Source organism: Gadus morhua, chromosome 16 (assembly GCF_902167405.1).
Source record: "Gadus morhua chromosome 16, gadMor3.0, whole genome shotgun sequence".
Classification (NCBI taxonomy): domain Eukaryota; kingdom Metazoa; phylum Chordata; class Actinopteri; order Gadiformes; family Gadidae; genus Gadus; species Gadus morhua.
In genome coordinates, this window is record NC_044063.1 from 15,345,497 (window position 1) to 15,367,044 (window position 21,548).

At 44.4% G+C, this 21,548-nt stretch overlaps 1 protein-coding gene and 1 long non-coding RNA gene across 2 annotated transcripts in view; both read left to right on the top strand.

Moving 5' to 3' along the window:
* st3gal4 (ST3 beta-galactoside alpha-2,3-sialyltransferase 4) overlaps positions 1–8,142 on the top strand; it is a 45,043-nt gene extending 36,901 nt beyond the window's left edge. The window contains exons 10-11 of the mRNA XM_030380437.1: positions 6,850–6,999; positions 7,081–8,142. Coding sequence (XP_030236297.1) covers positions 6,850–6,999; positions 7,081–7,170 — 240 coding nt within the window. The 3' untranslated portion in view covers positions 7,171–8,142. The remainder of the gene's footprint in view (positions 1–6,849; positions 7,000–7,080) is intronic.
* Positions 8,143–10,427: 2,285 nt separating this feature from the next.
* On the top strand, positions 10,428–16,578 carry LOC115560840 (uncharacterized). The gene is made up of 3 exons (XR_003979845.1): positions 10,428–11,135; positions 11,336–11,428; positions 15,413–16,578. It is a non-coding gene; the product is annotated as an uncharacterized LOC115560840 (long non-coding RNA).
* Positions 16,579–21,548: the final 4,970 nt, after the last annotated feature.

Below are 21,548 nucleotides of genomic sequence, written 5' to 3' on the forward strand. Positions count from 1 at the left end.
TCGGTTGTCTCATGTGATTCGTCTAGATCCCAACTATATTAAAAATTGCACTTGTGCTGCAGCCTTATATTACCAATATGCAATTGTCAAGGTGACTTATAGGTAGATGTAGAATTTTTGTTCTGAACACTTTTACTTGTATACACAGATTTACTATACAGTTCGCCTGCAGGTCAAGGTAGCCTACTGTTATCAGCTATATCAGTAATTATACAGCACATCTTCAATATGAAACTTGATATAACAAATGGGATAACTAAAAATGAGGCCAATTACATTTATTGGTAGTTTGTATTTCAGCGCTTTGTTCAGAGTGTTTGCATTGGCAGCCATGCTATCTTTCCACTAACTGTGCATGGATCCACAACAGTGTTATGATGGCCCGCCCTCAAGAGAATGCTGAAACTCTTTAGGACGGTCATTGGAAGTAAAGTATAAATCAGCAGGGACAGGTTGATCCGTCAGCAGCGCACCACCCACCCTTGCACCTTACTAAATATAATCAGGTTGTAACACACATCTCGTTCCAACTAAGCCCAAAGTAAATATGAACACTGTACCCTATAATAATTGTTTTTTTTGGCAGGGTGGGACCTGACTGTGCCAATGTTTGCAGCATAGATCACACCCTTGTCTGCTCACACCCAGGATGCTGATCCGCTTGTGCCTGGTTGTTTTGTTGCTCGCAGCTTCTGTGGGGAGGGTGTTAAAGGGGACATATTATTAAAACCACACTTTTCCTGGGATTTTGGGTGCTGTTTTTGGTCTCTGGTGCACGCACACGCATGCAAACTTTGAACAAAGTCTGTACATGATTTCTTGAGTGAGATATGCATTACTGAAAGTACCCCGCCTACAGTTACCAAATTAGCGAATCAGTTTCGGTGCCCCCTTCTACGTAGGAAGGGGGCACAGTTGAATATTGCCTCCCACTTCCCCACTCCCCTCCAATCAGAGCATAGCTAAGAACTCGGCGGCAGCCCTGCAGCTAAGCTCCGGGAGTACAATCCATTACTCTGCCGTACTGCCGAAGCTTCGGCGGCAGTCAGGAGGGAGGAGACATGGTGGAGCGGGTGTACTCCGGGAGCTGAACTGCCGCCGAAGCTGGCAGGTCCGGCGGCAGTCCGGCAGCTCCGGCGCGGGGAGCTAGGCGGCAAGTCCGGCAGCTCAGCTCCCGGAGTACTATCCCTTTCTCCTTCATGTCGCGGTTCATGGACTTCAGAGAGTCAAGGCCAAAGTTCCTTTCCCCCAATTCCTTGCAACCATGGCCGAGATATCCCCCACTACGAGTCTTTACTTGTAGAGACGTCAGACACAGTCTTTATGTGTCATCATATCATCCGAGGCACACATAGCTTTTGGCCGTGATATGAGATATAATATTACATACTAGGGATGGGCACGAGTAGTAAATTCCAAACTCGATTGATCGAAGGAATTCCTCGAGGATCATTCGAGTACTCGTTTAATCAAATCTATTTTTAGAATGCAACGCATCTGCAGCAGGAATAGGCCTAATGATGAATGGCAATATTACCAACCAAACATGTAATGCTTATTCTCCATCAAAAGTCAGTTATCAGAGTATTCATTATTTATTTTTGCACACAATTTAAATCACGTTGAACCAAGGCCTGTAACGGTTTAAAAAAAAACAAAAAAAAAAACAAGTAGCCTAACCATTGAAAATAATTTAAAGCTGCAAATAAAACGGCAGCAAATGGACTTTGGAAATACTCAGCGTTGTGATCTTCTCTACACGGCCGTGATTACAGCTGCGTCTTGCGGCGGTGAAAATTGCCGACACACTTGGTTGCTGCGGGTCTGCTTTCCCGAACTCACCGTTGTGTTTCAGGAGCATATGTTGCCGCAGGGCCGTCGGACTGCGGGGACAAAGGGGACAGTTGTGGGGGGGCCCAAGGCAGAGGGGGGGCCCATGACCAAAAAAAAGGATTTGGTGCTACGGCCCTGTGTTGCCGCATAGTACTTGTAGTACTCTGGTAGCTCGATTTCGCTTGGCATATTTTACATTTCATCTTATGATCTCCTATTTCTTTAAAGTATTTCAATTCTTCGCTGCGCTTTGCTTCAACCGCCATCAACTTTTTTAATTCTGGCGTGCCTGCACACGGCACGGTACTCCCCACACATAAATTTGATACATTTCATTTGCTTTGTGCCCACGGCATGCGTTAGTGGCGCCGCACAGACAATTGTACTCGAGTAATCGATTTCCTCACGCCCATGATCCCTAATAAATACCCATGTATGATATTAATATTATTATATTATATGATATGATATAGATATAGAGCACCAGGAGTCAGCAAACGGCAACAATCCCTTCTCCTCCATGCTGTGGTTCAGTGTGACAGCTCATTGGTCAATGGGTTGATCAATGAGCCCCCTCCCCCTTCACTGTAGGCGTCTTTGAGTGTCTAGAAAAGCGCTAAATAAATTCAATGCATTATGTATGCATTATTATATATGCATTAAAGCTACAGACACCAGAAAAAGTGCATTCTGAAGGGACTGAAACAGAGGGGATTAGCGGTAGGCGAGATTTTTTTTTCCTAAAAGCTATTTCCAGCAAACAGCTTCAAAAACATGTTTTCTACTATGTTTACTTGTTGGGAAAACACCATAATATGTGTCCTCTAAGTTTTTATTTCTGACATAAAGGTTTCGATGTAAAAGATATGCTTTAAACATAGGAGTGTAACCAGTACCGGTTCTTTCAATACGCACACTACGCACGTTGCGTAGGGCCCCGCAAATTTATTATTTATAATAAAGGCCCAGTAAACCCCCCCCCCCCCCCACCCCCCCAAGAATTCTGCCTAGGGCCCCATGGAGGTCTGAACCGGCTCTGAGTGTAACCTTTGAACATCTTTGGTCCTAGGCTGAATGCTGGAACCTGTGATATGTGGTTGTAGAGCCATATTCTAGCACGCTGTGGGGAGTTCAGTTTTTCGTGTCATCGTTAATAGACAACCAGTGTTTAAATACATTTACAGAAACGAGGGAGGCCAGGAGGCCACTGGCTACCCGATTTTGTTGCTTCACCTTCATCATGTTTTTAGGTCCTGGAGCCTAATGCCAATAAAAGTATAGAGAGTGTAGAAAATTATTTAGCACGTCACCTGCGACTATTGTCACAGCATTCTTATCTCAGTAAGCACACAGGCCACAACCTGGCCTGTGAGCCAGTTGGCACAGGTGCCAGGTGGCACACAGGCATAGGCACTGCTAAATGTCATGTCAATGTCAATGTCAACATGTCGCTCAATGTCCCTTTTCCATAATCTGGAGGAGATTCACCTTCAGACTTAGTGGGCAAGGAACAATCCGCCCACAATGTAGTCAGATTCAACCAGTTTAGCACCTGTTGGCTCCAGCAAAGGTATTGCTTCAACTATATACATAAAGTTCTCTCTGTCTGCCTCTGTCCGAGGCAGCTCACCAAAACACGCACACAGCTCTCCATGCACTACCTCCACAACACTATAAAACAACCTCTCCAGCACCCTCTCCTTTTTTTTGCATGGTCCAACATGGTTCCTCCTCTGCATTATACGTAGTTTCCGGTCTACAACACATGTACTCTTACTTGGACCAGTTATCTTTGTGCCTTCCTGTCGCTGGTACAGATGTGTTCCATAACACACAAAATTCCATCTGTGGCGTATTCCACAAAGCCGATTTTATCACAGAACCGGGTAAGTTAACCCAGGGTTTGCGGTAACCCTAGGTTTTCCTTTCCAAAATGAACACGGTATGATAGTTGCTATAGAAACATATGCCCTGAATCAAACCTGGTCGGAGCACGTTTTGCACAGGTTAAGTTTGGAACATAACCCGGTTTTGGGTATTTAAACCCTTGTTCACCGCAGATTTCATGTGTTCACAATGGCATGCCCTTTTGATGAGAGGCCTGTTGACATCGGAGGGCAAATTATTTGTGCAATCCACCGGGAGCGATTAATAAGACCACGGCTCGACATCTTGGCATATCAGATGACTTTTTGCTGTCGAGATATAGATACTTGCGCAAATCTTTAATATATTTAAATAGCATACTCCAGCCTTAAATAGCCAACACTACCAATCGAGGACCTGGCCTCATTCACTCCAGACTATTTGCGTAGCCCTCCGTTTTTTTGCTAATGGTAGTTTAATCTATAATGTTGGAGATGCTGAGCACATCTCAGTCCTTTTCAGATGACCCATCCACGTCCGGACCAGGATATTCATCGGCCTCCTACCATACAAAGAGCAATATTGGCTGAGTATTATGCCGAGAGGCGCTTACAACAGAAAATAGTCCTAACGGACTAACATCCACTGGAGAATATTCAATAGTAGCCGGCGGCTTCATTACAAGCCATCTTGATCTGTGAAGTTGATGAACTTTTTTTCTTGCCACTTTTAGGTTTTCAACCCAGTTACCAAACAAAAACATTTAGAACATATGCGTTGTGGCACGCACACGACTTTACCTCCAGGTACCCCCTCCATGCCAGGGCGCCCTGGATGTATGTCTATTAACAGCTCCTCCTCCGGGGTCAAGACAATTTGAGGGCCATATCCAGTCTGCCGACTGTCTGCCATTTCTGCTTAAAAAAAAAGGGCTTATTTAAATGTATGCCTATACGATGGTGGGAAAAGCTAACCCGTTTGTATGTTTTTATACTTCATTTTTACTTGATCCGCTGACGCTTGGGAACCATCGGAGTGCATATTTTTTTAGAAGAAAAGGGTTATGTGGTAGGAACGATAAGAATGCTTAACTGGGATATTTATAGATTCATTGCTCAAATATTAAGGATCATGCTTTTGACATGTAACTAACGCATTTACGTGGTCAGCGATCCGCTGCCAGGCTTTGGTTCTCCGGGTTGCAGAGGCTTTAGCGTTCCCTTTTCTTGTGATAATGTCCTTCTCCTCGTCATAGCTCTCCAGGACAACCTGGAGTTCCATTTCATTGAAATAAGCGACCCGTTTCACCATTTCGATCAGGGTTTCCATGATCCATACATCACGTCTTTATATGTTTTGGCTTGTTTTCGGCTTGTAGCATGCGGGTAGGGATCTGTAACAGGGATGAAACCACAGCTGTGTAATTGCACGAGAAGATGATCGAAGCAGTGCACGGTATGGTATGTCACGGCGGCCTTTAGCAGACAGCCAGCCAGCCAACTGGTTCAACTTGTACACATTGGCACAGGGGCGGCTAGCCGCAGACAGTTTCCGGTCTGGTTGCTGTGTTTCCTTCCCTCCCCCTCCTCCTCCACCACTGGGCTCCACTGCGCTGTTGGGGAATGGGCTTGTGCTGGGAGGTGATTGAGAAATGCTGATATTGGGGACCGAGTTCATAATAAGGACACATGGTGGGGATGTTGGAAGCGGTACATTGCCACGCTTGAAGATCATTTACAGAGTAGGAGTCGTAACGTGCAGCCATGGTAGAGATGTGTGTGTGGTGACATGATGGGTGATCAGGGTTTGCTGGTGGCTGTTGCACATTGATTGCTCAATGTACAACAGGTGTGTAACCTCACTCAGCCCAAGACTCCAATCAGTCTGAGGCCCCGTTTACACGAAGGGAAAACGCAGATATTTCCAGAAAACGCCGTACACGAAAACGCAGTTTTTGTCACAGAAAACGATCATTTCTAAAAACTCCGGCCAAAGTGGAGATTTCTGAAAACGCCGGTTATGTGTTGTCGTGTCAACGGGGGGAAACGGGGTTTTAGGTTTTGAAGCGTCACATTATGCGCCAGGAAATGCTTAACGTCATATGAGCGCCCTATGTTACATACAGTTTGTTTGTTTGTTACAGGAAGACGCTCGTGTTATTCGTTGTTGTTGATTCTGCGGATTCTGATTGGCGTGCATGGCTTTAATTGCCCCCAATGGCGTATTTATGCGTTTTGATGTGAACAACAACTTTTTGGAAAACGATATTGTGTGCACAATGTTATTTTTGAAAACGGAGGGGGGGGAATATTCGTTTCTATAAATACCCTGCTATGTATAAACGTGGCCTGACTCGGATGAGGTGAGGTTGCTTAAACTAGCACACTCTGGTAATATAAACTAGATGCAACAACGTAAACCTCTGTTTATGTTGTTATCAATACAGCTTCAGCCAAATGGTGGAGACAGTGAGTGCTGACTATTATTTTATGAGATCCCGAAAGATAGTCCAAACAGTGAACATGAAATGTCCCGGGCAGTAGGTAAGGCTTTGCAGTCTCAGTTTAAATCCTTCCTGGAATAACTGAGAACCAAACAGGCCTGTTGTAAACACCAGTACACCAACCAGGAAGATGGGGGTATTCTCCAAAGGAGACAAGGGTTTGGGACTGAAGGGATTGGGTTTATCTTTGATCTTGGTTGGGAATGAAGCAAGGAATACTGTTTGGAACTGCCTCTCTCCCTCTGTGAACATGGATAATTATTAACAGTAGGTGAAGCAGCGAACATGGATAATTATCTGCAGTTTTGCATTGGCTAGTGAATACTGCAAAGTCTCTGTTTTCATTAAGGCATAAATATTTCCATCTCATATAGAGTACACTTTTAAAAAGTCCTCTTGATTCAAACGATCAGCAAGCTTTTTATATATCAAACAAAGCACAACTGGGCCAACAGTAGAGTGCGGGCGGTCATTGTACATCTGTTATCCTCCAGAGACCTCTAGTGGCAGAAAAACTTAGTGTGTGTGCGTCTGTGTTTTTTCTACTGATCATGTGAGTCATTACACAAACATTCTGTAAAATAACTGGCCTATTGCAATGTTTTTTTAAGCAACAAATTTTAATTTTGCTTTCTTTTTCCCTGAAGACAGTGCAACCGACCACAGGGATGTTGGCCATTTTTGTGGCTCTAAACTACTGTGATGTGGTTCACGTTGCTGGTTTCGGATACCCCTCATTCAAAAACCAAAATGATCAAGTCCACTACTATGGACACGATACAATTAAACAGATGAAGGTGGGTGATGATGTTCCTTGACTGTGCTGGATGTTCACATTGAAAGAATTAAGGAAATACTGACCTTGTCCTCAATTTCAGGTTTCTCCACATAATGTCAGCAATGAAGCGGGTGCCTTAAAAATGATGGAGGATTTGGGTGCCATTGTTTACCTGCATTCACATTCGTGACACAGAGGGTTAACCCTAACCCTTAACTTCAGAACTGATTAACTCTTTGAGCTTACACTTAACTTTCTGTTGGATTCATCCAAGCATCATATTAATTGGCTTTTGGATAACACCCAGTTGACAGTTTAAGTACTCTAATCCTCATTTTTAATAACCTTGTATGCAATTTAATGGTATAAAAAACGTTTTTTGGGTCTTAGTCTTGCCTGACCAATTCAGATACGTTATTTACATTGGGCTTTATCACATTAACAACCTGTTGCAGGTAAGAAGTTTGAGATATTAAATGTGTGTTTGATGTATTGAATGTCTGTGTAGACAATCAGATTCCAATCAGAAAATGTTGTCAATCTGGAATAGCTGATCTTAGGGTGTTGCATTCAGATCTTACATGCTGAGGTTATAGTCGGGTACACTGTCGAAAACTGCATTGTCTGCTTGTATTGAAAATACACCTAAAATTGTCTGAAAAAATGGCGGTCTACCTACCTCAGTTGGATGCCTGGTACCGCCATCGGTCGCACAACAAAGTCCCAACTCTTCTCTGTTTCGGAACCGCAAATGGTGGAACGAGCACCCTGCCGATGTCAGGACTGCAGAGTTGCTCACCAGCTTCCACAAGAGTATCAAGACTACCTTTTCAGAGTTAATCTGGACTCTACAAAGCCTTCCTCCTTACCTCCCTCCTCCCTTACTCTCTGAAAAACACCCCAGGCACTTAAAGAACCTTATCCTATACCTATCTTTGTTGAATCCAGGGAATGGATTAACCAAGCAATTGTTAATGCTTGGCACTTGTTCTATGAACATCCTTACCGTACCGAAAGCGATATATTGTTTTTTCTCTTTCTTGAGTCACTTTGGATAAGAGAGTCTGATAAATGCCCTGAATGTTAATAAAATGTAAATGTACCTTTAGGCATCCTTGTGCAAGATGCCTGACCCCTGCTTGCACCTTAAAGTGTAATTCCGGCGAAAATTGAACCCAGGGTCTTTATCGGCATGAAAACCAATAAAATAAGCCCTCCAGACACTCATTTTCATTGATAATCGAGTATAGAGCTTGCCCAAAGTTGCCCGGAGCAATGTAACAGTCCAAACAGCTTCCATCTTCTTGGCTAGGGGCACAGCGTACGCACAACGTAATTTTTTTTAACTTCTAATATTGCTCAAAGAATATAGCCCCAAACCTCTGCAATAGCATGATTAGGGTCCCTACATAAAACAAAGCATCAACAACTTAGGGTGCCCTCACACAAGGCCATCTGGCTGTGGCCGTGTGGCCGTTTTCACACCTAACCGTGCTCAAATGGCCCCATTGTTCTCTGGCCTGCACTCACACTAGGCCATCTGGCCGTGGCCGTTGCAGCTGTGGCCTGGAGGCTCTTGTAAATACGTCATCACGTCGTAACACGTCATCACCAAGCGTCCGCTGCATGGACCATAATAAAGTCTGCCACCAGTCAGAGTTTTAACAACAATGGATAACAACACAGAGAACACACCAACAGTTTGGCATGACGCGATGTTTACCATTTAATGGGAAAGAAGGCTCGTCGCCTTAATTATGTCCGTGATCGTCGCATTGACTATACGTCATCCAGCTCAGGTTGCGTAGCCGTGCGTGTGCGCGTGTCGGCTCATTAGCATCTGTACCGTAGCGGCCCGTGCCGTAGCAGCACACCTCTCCCAAATGGCCAAATTGGCCCGGCCTGGCCAGACTGGCCACACTCACACTGGCAGATTTGAGCACGGTTAGGTGCTAAAACGGCCACGGCCACGGCCAGATGGCCTAGTGTGAGTGCACCCTTAGTTAGCGTATTGGGCGTTTATCAAAAAATATGGTTTTCCAAGTCTGCCTTACCGGTAGGTCAAATACAGGAAGTCCACACAGGTCGATTACCGGCTACAGTAAATAATATAATAGACGCACCAACAAATTTAAAACAGCCAAGTATCAGGAGGGAAGATTTTTAAGTTAAATTTGTTGGGGCCTCTATTATATTATTTACGGATGCTTCGTTTTATGTGTAGGGACCCTAATCATGCTACTGCAGAGGTTTGGTGCTATTTGAGCAATATTAGTGGTTAAAAAATGCAGATCTGGAAGTGTTCGCTGTTCCCCTAGCCAATAACATGGAAGCCATTTGGGCTGTTACATTGCTCCGGGCAACTTTTTGCAAGCTCTATCAACGAAAAAGAGTGTCTGGAGGCAGGGCCGTCGGACTGCGGGGACAAAGGGGACAGTTGTGGGGGGGCCCAAGGCAGAGGGGGGGCCCATGACAAAAAACAAAAAAAATCTCACCTCTCACCCCCCCCCCCCCCCCCCCCCCCCCCCCCCCATATATCAAAATAAATGTCTATGGCGCAGTTTTAGTTTATTGAATTTGACTATAACACTGAAATTGCATTTATTACAAACCTCATTCCTCTGGATAGTATTATTTGTCACTCATACGCGACTGAATTTGGGACTGTTTTCTAAACACCAAACCGTTGGAAGAAGGGACAGCAATTCAAAATATGCAGAAATATGCCTATTTTGCAGACCTCAGACTTTTGACTATTTAGATATCTTTTTTTCATGTTTTTGGGGATATTTGGGAAATTGTACTGGATATATTACATATATATTCTTAAATAAAACTTTTTAAGCATTTGAGATTTTTTGTCCTAATAAACAAAGCTTTCATGTCCATCTTAAAGGGATGCTTCACCCATTCAGAACAGGATTTCTATCTTTATGAAATTGCAATTGAAAAAATATATATATGTTTTTTTTTTTCCCTCAGTCTAACCCAGTCTTCCCTTGGCCCAGCTTTCCTGGTCTAATTTTCTCCCGAGATGACGTCAAATGACGCGTTTGACGTCATCCCGGGAGAACTTTGCTTGCCTGCAGGAAGGGCCGAGGACTACAAACCACTTGTTCACTTGTTCTGAACAAATTTGCAATGTGAAACAGCCAAAGGGGATTTTGAAAATATATTGTTGGATTCGGACATTCAGGGCTATTAGTACAGGTCAAAATACAGCCAGGAAGAATAGACACAAATAGAGGGGGAGGCTGCTGCGGCTGCAGCTCAAAAAGCCTTGTCTGTTGCCCAGGACGAGGAGCTGGAGCGCGCCGGTTTGCTCTGTTCAGTGTGCTGCAGATCTGGAAGTGTTCGCTGTTCCCCTAGCCAATAACATGGAAGCCATTTGGGCTGTTACATTGCTCCGGGCAAATTTTTGCAAGCTTTATCAACGAAAAAGAGTGTCTGGAGGGCTTATTTTATGGGTTTCATACCGAAAAAGACCCTGGTTCAATTTTTGCCGGAAATACACTTTAATGACATGTCTAAAAGACACGAAAGACCACTGAGATAAAAGCATCATCAAAATGGTAATAAAAAGCCTGGATGTAGTTGTGAGAATTAACTGGAATTTCCGGCTGTAAAATAAGCAAAGATGTATGTGTATTTATTTGAAATAAGGGGGAGCTCGCGTACGAGATGTAAACACAATGTCCGCCATGTTTCTTCACCGCTTAGCTAGAGAACAAATTTGCAATGTGAAACAGCCAAAGTGGATTTTGAAAATATATTGTTGGATTCGGACATTCAGGGCTATTAGTACAGGTCAAAATACAGCCAGGAAGAATAGACACAAATAGAGCGGGAGGCTGCTGCGGCTGCAGCTCAACAAGCCTTGTCTGTTGCCCAGGACGAGGAGCCGGAGCGCCCCGGTTTGCTCTGTTCAGTGTGCTGCAGCGAATTTCAGCGATGCCGGTTTCTTCTAGAATACATTTCTGAAACTGGCGAAGACGGGGCCATGTGTGTAACCTCTCACCCAGGCTTTACGCCTCATCTGAACAGTTGGGTTTTGGATCCATATTTCCGGACCCAGTAAGTTGAACGCCTGATGCGGACCCTGAACTGGAAAGGCCAGCCAAAGTCCGTCGGGAGAAATAGACGTCAAAGCATAGAGTACGTGTTTTGTTTTTTTACTAACAGATTGGCTACAATAGTTTTGAGTCCCGGGGAACGTGACAATGTAGTTGTCCAAAAGTAGCCGATCTTATTGGCAGAGCATAGGCTACGTTACGTTAGCTTGAAGTCTGTGTAATGCTGTATAGGCTACCCAAGGCATAATTTATCTTGCTTTGCTGATGTTCTCTTTTTTTCAGTATCGGCTTCCTGTGTTGTCCAGGCCATCAGAGCTAATTACCCAGCACAAGATGGGCAGTACCTTGGCTACCAGGAGACAGTAGATGCTCAAGGTGAGCTGTGAATATTTGGACTAGCAAACGCACCCTACACGTTTTATTTTTGTAAATAGTTCAGGATATATTTTTTTTTTTATGAACAAATCTTCAAATTCATGTTGGTTGTTGTGATTTGTTTACTAACCCAAGTGCTGTTATACTAAAGTAGGCCTACTGTATAAGATAAACACTTATTTCAACTGGGGAGAAAAGGTACAAATACTTGATATGCTGAGCTACTGTAAATAGCAAATGTTTTTATGCTGTACAGTAATATACAAATGATGCGTTTGAGAAAGACGAGGGCAGAAGTCTCAACTAGTCAACGTATCACAGGGATATGTTTATGTGACCTTGGTTACAATGTTCTGCTGCTTTTTAATGAACTTCACGGAGACAGGTTGGGTTGATTTTAAACATCTTATTATACGTGGTTTGCATTAATAAGAATTTATGTCCAAGTGGTCAGTACGGCAACTTACCACAGCGCAAGCTCGATTGCTTCTGAGCAATTTACAAATCACCCAGCATTAAGTCAAACGCAAGCTTCCGCTGTAGACTTTCAAATTAAAATATAAAACGTTGGTTGGAGTCCCAAGTTTAACAGGAATTTAACAAATAAAACAAAGTCATTATTTACACTGTTACATTTACACAAAGTTTGCTCGCACTACCACTCGCGCTAGGCCTTCCCCCTCCAAACTGAAACAGGCGGGCGGTGCAGCGAGCGCAATGCACTGCGGTAGTTGGAGGATTTCTTGCTTTTGAGCAAGAGAGACACTTTCTGCCTTTTATCAGGCTAGGATGAACCGATTTAAAAAATAATTGCCCATTTATAATACATAGAATGATTTACTTCATATAACCTTCATATCTCCACTGGTGAAGTATCCCTTTAACCTATCAAAATTAGGTTTTCATTTTAAGGACACGCAATATTTGTATCGCCACTAGATGGAGCAGTGCTCCCATTCGTAGAACTGCATTGCACAAGAGGCCGAGCATGCAGCAACTGGAACTGGACTGCCTTAGGCAATGGAAGAGGCCAAAGAAGCCAAGCTTCATGCATGGGATGGACTAGCCCGTTTCCGCACATCTGGAAAACAAGCGCATCGCTGAGTGCTGTTCATTCAGACTGACTGATGTAGGCCTTCGTTTGCCACTAGCGACTGGTGTTAATGATTGTGACCACCATTGGTACACGAGATACTGTAGTTATTAATGAGGAGAAGTAATAGAAGTCATGCCTGTAGCACCCATTAAAAAGCTGCATATGCGGCCTCCGGCCTTCCCCATCTAATAAATAGTGTTTCTCGTAAACACACGCTGGTAGTACGGCAAGATGGCCCTTTTAGCAACCTTATTGCATTTAGAATATCTAATATATATATATATATATATTATATATACCCCAACACACACACAGACACCTGGCCTTTTCATCATCTGACTAACAAGGAGGCCATAGTTTTGGATGTGTTTGTGTCAACGGTGAGTGAAGTGAGAAAAAATAATCGCCTCACGCCTGAGGGGCTTTGTTCCTTTCCCTCTCTCCGCAACCTGCCCCCCGGTTACATAATGGAGCGGGGGGCTGTGAAAGGGCAGCGGTTTACCACACATACAACAGAGGGGGAGAGAAAGAACAACCAGGTCAGATCGCTGGGATATGCATACTAACCCCCCCCCCCCTCCCCGTCTCCATGTCCAGTGGTGTAGCCTACCCTGACCCCCCTCCCCCTCCTCCTCCATGTCCAGTGGTGTAGCCTACCCTGACCCCCCTCCCCCTCCTCCTCCATGTCCAGTGGTGTAGCCTACCCTGACCCCCCTCCCCCTCCTCCTCCATGTCCAGTGGTGTAGCCTACCCTGACCCCCCTCCCCCTCCTCCTCCATGTCCAGTGGTGTAGCCTACACCTAACCTGAGCCTACCCGCTCTAGCTCAGTAGCATTGCTAACCTGCATTCATACACTACGTTCACCTACCAGTGGGAATGGCCAGGCTGCTCATATACGCCGGAGATACACTGCGGGGGGTGTATGGACTCACACTCCACCCACCTGGCACCAGTGTGTGCTAAGCTTGCTGAAGACGAACTGGGCTCTTAGAAATGCATAGGTTTGTACCTCGAGGGAGACCCCTTTTAATCTATGACCCGTGGCCCTCCCTGATGCTACACTGGGGAATGTTAACAAGGCTATTGGCTACAGGGGGGTCCCCTCTGATCACCCACCCCTGCTCACTGGCGCCTCCCAGCACAGGCAGAGGTGTGTGTGTGGGGGGGGGAACCAGATCATGCAGTATCCCATTCTTTATCTTTGTAAATTAACTGTTAATATCAAGGGTTACTGTGTGAGGTGTGTGTGTGTGTGTGTCTGTCTGTCTGTGTTTGAGCGTGCGTATGTGTGTGCGTTGGGAAAGAGAATGCGTGTCTGTGCCTCTGCCTGTATGTGGGTAAGTTTGTTTGGGTGAAGGCCTACACAGGGCCTGTTTTAGTTTTCACTGTAGCTCGCTACCTCATGAGAGGGCATCTGAACGGGCTTCCCAACACTCCCCCACAGCCACCAGAGCGGCCGCGAATCAGGTGCTCATGCAAACACACCGCTGCCATGGTAACAGGAAGCATAAGCAGGAAATAAGAGGATTGAAGGAGAAAAAAATGTCATAAAAAAATCCAATGTTAGCGTTGCCGATGCAGCTTTCCTCAGCAAGGCATTGGAAGGCATGTTTCCTCGCCATGGAAACACTGTCATATAATGTCAGTCTTTACTAGGCTTCTCTGTTCCTGGATACATTGGAGAAACAGACATGGATTGGTTTAAGAAGCTGTGAATATTGCCGACTTTTATTGCCGGTTTTTGGTTATGCTTGAACTAAAAAATATAATTGTCATTGAATGTGAATTAATTATGGTTTTGATCTGAGAGCCTGGTGTCCAGCAAACGTCCCGCTTGGTGGCCGGAGACATTCCACTTTTTTCCCTCATGGTCCTGTTTAATGGGTAAACTTGTGCTATGCAGCTGCCACAGCAAGCAAAATGTCAGCAGCTGACCCAGCTAATTTAAAGGCTAGTGCCAGTGTTGTATTTCATCAGCACCCTTGTTTATAATCTAATCGTTATGCAGCCAAGGCCCAAGAAAGGGTACCACACATGTATTATAATATCACAGAAACAACTGGTATGAGCCAGTTTGACCTTTATAAAATAAATATTGAATCTTTAAATTGTATTTATATTGTCATTCTGTGTAGTCTACACATAAAGGAGGGTAGAAATGCAGAAATAGCATCACTGAGCATTAGAAACACCAACATTTCTATAGAACATGCACTAAATGGAAAATCACACACAGGATATGGTATCAAACAGCTTATTGATTTTATTTGTACGATATATGTACATTTGTGCGTGCATTCCTGTGTGTGTGCATATTTGTGTGTTTCATCTTTAAGCACAGATTCATGACTTGTCCTGGTTGTCGTGGTTGGTCTCTGCCTTAAGGTCTGCTCTCTTTTGCACAGAGTTCTGTCTGGTCCCCCTTGCACGCTCTTTGGCTCTGTTGCTATGTCCCGTCCATCCATGCCAATACACCCGCACGGGGCACAGCAATTACAATAAACACTGACTAACACAACAGTGGCAGCCGGCACGGGTGTGTGTACACACAAGCCAACATGCGCTTCCACTCACTCACACACGCTAAGGGGCAGGTCTAGTGTGTCGCTTGACAGGTAGGATTATCGCTATCCGTGGGACGGTGGCACGGCGGCATAGTTGAAGGAAGACTCTCACTGCTGAAGCCCTTCTTGGAAACAAGAGTCCGCTGGCCGGCAACCTGAGACCCCACAGATCGTGTTGTGTGTAAATGCAGAGTTTGACTCATGGTGGCCTGCTGCGCATGAGCTATCTATTGTGACTAGAAACAGATACAAAGGACTACCCTTTGATTCCTCTTGTTGTCTTTTTTTTTTTTCTCTCCCTGGTGCGCGACTTGGTTACATAGCCAACCGGAACTTGGTTTTGTGTTGCCCACGACGACGGCCTTCAGGTTGCTGTACGACATGCTAATGGGGCCCCTGCAACAGTCTTTTTCTCTCTATTTTTTGAGCAAACCAAAGCACCCGTCGACCACCACTTGATGTGGTAATGCCCGCCTACATTTCTGACAGGTCAGCTCCTTTCCTCCCTCTCTGCCTCACTCTCTTTCTCTCTCCCTTCCCTCCTTCACTATTTTTTCTCCCCCTATCTCTCTCTAAACTGTCTCTCTGTATCTCTCTGTCCCTCTGCTTCACTCTCTCGCACTCGCTCTCCCCCTCTCTTCGACCGCAAGCACAAGAGCATAATGGCGATCTGAATTTTTTTACAAAAAATAAAGGATTACAGCCACAAGTGGGTAGTTTTATAATGCCTCAAAGCTCTGTTTTTTTTTTGTGGGTCCCTGATTATATTCATACAGCAACGTTTCATAAAGAGCTCCTTTAGCAAGCGGCTCTCTAATGGCTCTATTCAGTGGGGTTCAATTTACATGCAACTGCAATATCATTTGGAGATTATATAATTAAAAGCTGTCTGGTATGAGTTGGTCTAAATGCTACTGAGGATATATTTGTTTTCTGTTGTGATTCTTTTTAAAAGCCTTTTTGAGTTCATCCTCTCTCAACAGTTCGTTACCCATGCACTCAAGAACAACAATGTGTGTTCTGCTGATTTACAGACAAATGGTTCTGGGTTCAATCCCCATTTCCGCATTGTACCTATCCTTGAGCAAGATTCCCCCTTACCCCTTCACTTTCACCTTCACCTATCCCATAACCCCGGAGGGTCGTTGGGGCACCACAGACGATCTGTTGACCAGCTCTCTCCATCCCTCTCTGTCCTCGGCAGCTCTCATTGCCTCACTGATTTTCAAGTGAGTCCAATCTCTGATGTTATCTTCCCATCTTATCTTTTGTCTCCCTCGTCTCCTTCCACCTTGTACGGTTCCTTGGAAGATGGTCTTTGCAAGGCCTGAGGATCTGGTGATGTGTCCGTACCACCTCAGTTTCCGTTTATTAACAGTGGTAAAAAAAACCTACCTGCTCCTTAATGACCTGTATCTGTACTGTCTAGCCCCTACCTGCTCCTTAATGACCTGTATCTGTACTGTCTAGCCCCTACCTGCTCCTTAATGACCTGTCTCTGTACTGTCTAACCCCTACCTGCTCCTTAATGACCTGTATCTGTACTGTCTAGCCCCTACCTGCTCCTTAATGACCTGAATGTATTGTCTAACCCCTACCTGCTCCTTAATGACCTGTCTCTGTACTGTCTGACCCCTACCTGCTCCTTAATGACCTCACTATGTACTGTCTAACCCCTACCTGATCCTTAATGACCTGACTCTCTACTGTCTAACCCCTGCCTGCTCCTTAATGACCTGTCTCTGTACTGTCTAGCCCCTACCTGCTCCTTAATGACCTGTCTCTGTACTGTCTAACCCTACCTGCTCCTTAATGACCTGTCTCTGTACTGTCTAACCCCTACCTGCTCCTTAATGACCTGTCTCTGTACTGTCTCACCCCTACCTGCTCCTTAATGATGTCTCTGTATTGTCTAACCTCTTCCTTCTCCTGTATGACATTAAGTAGCAGTTCAACACACACACACACACACACACACACACACACACACACACACACACACACACACACACACACACACACACACACACACACACACACACACACACACACACCTACACCTACCTGCCTACACGCCAACCCACTCCACAGCTCCACTCTTTGAGGCACAAGGCCTTCCCTGTACTGTAGGTTTGGGTGTTGCTACATCTCATTGATGCAGGCCTTGCTGAGGCCTTAAATGACAGTGATAGATTAGGCTGTCATTAGAGGCAGCGGAGCTCATCCTGGCAGCTCGGCCGTCTCCTAGCTTAACCTCTCGCTGTCCTGCTGCCTGGAAAAAGCAGCAGCAACGCGCCCATACGTCACAGCTTTTAATACACTGCAGCCATTCATTCTGCGCTTACAGGTATGGTAGACTAGGAGCTAGATGTTGAGCCCAACATGCAGAATCCATGAGGCAGGCCTGCGATGTTTAATGCATATTTCTCATATAAACAAAGATCCGACAATGTTAATACCAGTTTTCAAATGCACAATTTGAATGCATACATAAATACGTAAGCGGTCAACGGGTGGAGGGGAAGAATGGTGTGTAATCCTTGCAAGTCCTTTTTTTTTTTTTTTTGGGTGCTGTTTTTCCCCCCTTCAGCGCCGATAATATTAAAAAGTGGCTGTATCTGACACATCTTGATGGTGCTTTCCCTGTTGAACGGGGCAGGGGGGCTGGGTAATAAGAAGAGGAAGAAAAGTCCTGCTGTAAGCAGAGAAGGGACAAGACCTTGATGATGCGCACCAGGCCAAAGCTGACGCTCTTAGATATGATACTACACCCCAAAAAATCCTGGTGAGAGAAAATTCTCTCAGGCTGCTTTTCAATGAGGACTGCGACACTGCTACATCAGAGCTGAAGAGAGAGAGAGGGAGAGACATCCAGACAGACTGAGATACAGAGAGAGAGGGAGAGACAGAGAGAGAGGGAGATACATACAGGCAGAGTAAGATAGAGAGAGAGAGAGACAGACAGGCAGACTGAGATACAGAGAGAGAGGGAGAGAGAGAGGGAGAGACATTCAGGCAGACTAAGATAAAGAGAGAGAGGATGAGAGGGAGAGTGAGAGACATTCAGACACACTGAGATACAGAGAGAGAGGGCGAGGGATCCAGACGCACTGAGATAAAGAGAGGGACAGTAAGAGGGAAAGAGTTGAGCGGAGGGATCCATATATCTGAGTCTTATCTTCAGGCACCAAATGGAATAATACTGTGAGCCAGAATCCCCTCACAAGTCTTCGGCCTTAAGTAATAAAAGGGGAATAAAAGGCGAAACACCTCTGGCACCAGTAAATTAATGATATTCAAAGGAATGTGAAATGCGATGCTCCTTTTGCCTTCTGGAAACCCGCTTCAAAGCTGTTCAAATGAGGAGGAAACCGTTGCGGGTCTTAAACCGAGGGTCTGCGCACGGCCCACCAAACCGTCCGCTTTGTGTCCAGAACCGGATAATCTTTTCTTTGTACTTGCAAAGCTGCCTCAAAAAGTGTGTTTTCTGTTGTTATTATTAATAGAAAGTTTCAGAGGAACCGTCCAGGGCCTTTCGTAATGACTACTCTTCTGAACGAAAAAACAACAACACATCTAACATTTTTTACAAACATTGCGTTGTATGTCGTGCATCTTTCATGTGTATGAAAAGCAGAGGCCAACATGAATGGTTAATGTGATTTTACAGTTATGTAACAAGGCTCTCTTTGTGTTTCTCTCTTTGGGCTCCAGGTGTGTGTGTGTGTGTGTGTGTGTGTGTGTGTGTGTGTGTGTGTGTGTGTGTGTGTGTGTGTGTGTGTGTGTGTGTGTGTGTGTGTGTGTGTGTGTGTGTGTGTGTGTCGGGGTGTTATTTAACCAGCTTGCTGTCTCTCCCACACTGATGTGCATGCAACACATTGATATTATTACATTGCAAACTTCTTCTTGGACAAAAAGCTCTTTGCATAAGGCAGTGTATAAAAAAAAATCATGTTTGAAAGGCATCATGCTCACTTTAGCTCGCAGCTTGTTTCTGGGCAGATAGGTAAAGGACAACCAAAGCCCTTTGCGTACGTGCTGCTGTGAAACTGAGTTATTCTGTTGCGCTCAACACCCACTGGCATCCCAATGAACTCATGAATAAACAAACAGACATATACACGAGGTGATGACTACTTATTAGTACATTAGTAAAAGCTGTCGTTTTCCTCTGATAATATCTTTGGAACAAGCTAATTGGTGCGTCCTGCAAATGTCATATTTTAGCCTTAACCGCCTTCTGTAGACTTCTTCCAGAACTATATTATTTTTCTACCCACAAATTTTATTTTCGTTTTCCCAGAAACGAAAGAAGACTCTGTGACAACCACAAATACATACAATTGTTTTGTCTGTGTGTGTGTGTGTGTGTGTGTGTGTGTGTGCGTGTGTGTGTGTGTGTGCATGTGCGTGTGCGTGTGTGTATGTGAGTGTGTGTGTGTGTGTGTGTGTGTGTTTGCGTGAGTGTGTGTGTATGTGTTTGTTTGTTTTCATACTAATTAGAACAGAAACCAAGGGACAGTGAAAATCCCCAGCTGTGCTTCTTTGCATTTGTATCCTCGGGTGAGATCTCTACCCTGGGATTAACCAACACACACGCACACACACAGACGTACACATTAACACACACACACACACACACAGTAACACACATACACATTAACAAACACACTTAAACACACACATAAACACTTAGTCTTTAAATTGTCGCCATTTCGGGCCTCATTGTCTTGGCACTAAGTGGCGTAGGGATGTTGTTATAACAAAGTAGTTACATAACAATCTTGTGCTTAAAGGCTCGGGGAGGATTTGAGCTTGAAAGTGTCAGATACATTGTTCGTGAATGATATGCATGTTTGCCAACCGACGAGATCCCATTGTGAAGCATGCCCCACATACATCCTGAACAGTACATTGACAATCAGTATTCACCAAGAGGACTACATTAACATGTCTCACATTCCTGCATGCTGAGTGGACTCAAATGATCACTGCATTTCATCGATATAGATGACTCCATTTGTAACCTTGGAAACCACTAATTTGGTAAAGATCCAATCACATCCTACAATATTAATAACAGAGCTTGTAAATCATACAGCTTACATTTGGGAAGTACAGGAGCATACAAGTGTTAACGGTAGTAATGTTGTTGTGGTCGTTGTTTAGTAATTAATCATGAAATTATTTGTGTTATTGTGTTTGAAATTGTCGCAGTGTCTCTCATGAGGGACGTGTCAGAATTGATTACACCAGGATACGATATACGCTTATTTAGGATTTTACATTACTAACAACAAATTCCATGATGCATTCTGATGTACAAGCCCGGTCCACTTTATTGTTACATGGTGCCTATGAAAGGTCAATAAGATACTTCCATTGTACCAGTCCCATACGGAGATGGATTTAATATGTTCTAATCCCTGCACTTCTACTTAGCTGATTCAGATATTTTGGTAGTTTAATATTGGCCAGTTGGATTTTATGACCATGAGTACCCAGTAATTACACCATACATATTTTTGTAATTTCTAATAATTTTGGAAACCAATTCTGCCTCCCTGCCTAAGATACATAGCAGCCGATTATCAGCGGGATATTAGGAGGAGCCAAATGGCAAAGGACCATGATATGACTTGGCAGTGCTTGGCTGATCACAGCAGATGGAACCTCATTATTTATATGTAAAACCAAGTAACAGCATATCTTCGATATGAAGTCCTACATGCATTCATCCATGCATTATCTAGCAATTCAACACTCTTGATTGATTTTATTTATTTTCCACTCTAATTATATTTGGAAACATTTTCCGAAACAAATAGGTGTATTCATACAGCGTTACTGAACTGTGACCAATTTTATTCAGTTTACAAATTGTATTTGTCCTTGCTCTTGTTATACTAAAATATGTCTGTCTATTTTGGTAAAGTCTTCAGACAGAAGGAGAGAGAGAGAGAGAGAGAGAGAGAGAGAGAGAGAGAGAGAGAGAGAGAGAGAGAGAGAGAGAGAGAGAGAGAGAGAGAGAGAGAGAGAGAGAGAGAGAGAGAGAGAGAGAGAGAGAGAGAGAGAGAGATGGTAGTAACAGAAAATGGAGGAGTGAGTGAGCAGCCATTAAGGGATCAGATGTTGGATTAGGTTAGGGGGGAAGTGGAATGAGTGTGACTAAGAATTCTCCCCACGGAGACGACAGGCAGAGTCAGCCCTAGCACAGCCCACTACCATCACTGTCATGCCAATCAAAACATGAGCAGCAGAAAACATCTGCCCCAGGGGCATCATATTCCTACAGCCATCCATCAAAAGACTGGTTGCCATGCGGAGCCAGGCTGCACTGCCAAGGCATTATGGAACGTACCAAAACAACACTGTCAGAATTAAATGGGAGGTCTGAAAGTGCTGGTCCTGTATCACAAAGTGTTATTTCTTTCTCTCTTTCTCAGTCCTGCAAGACAA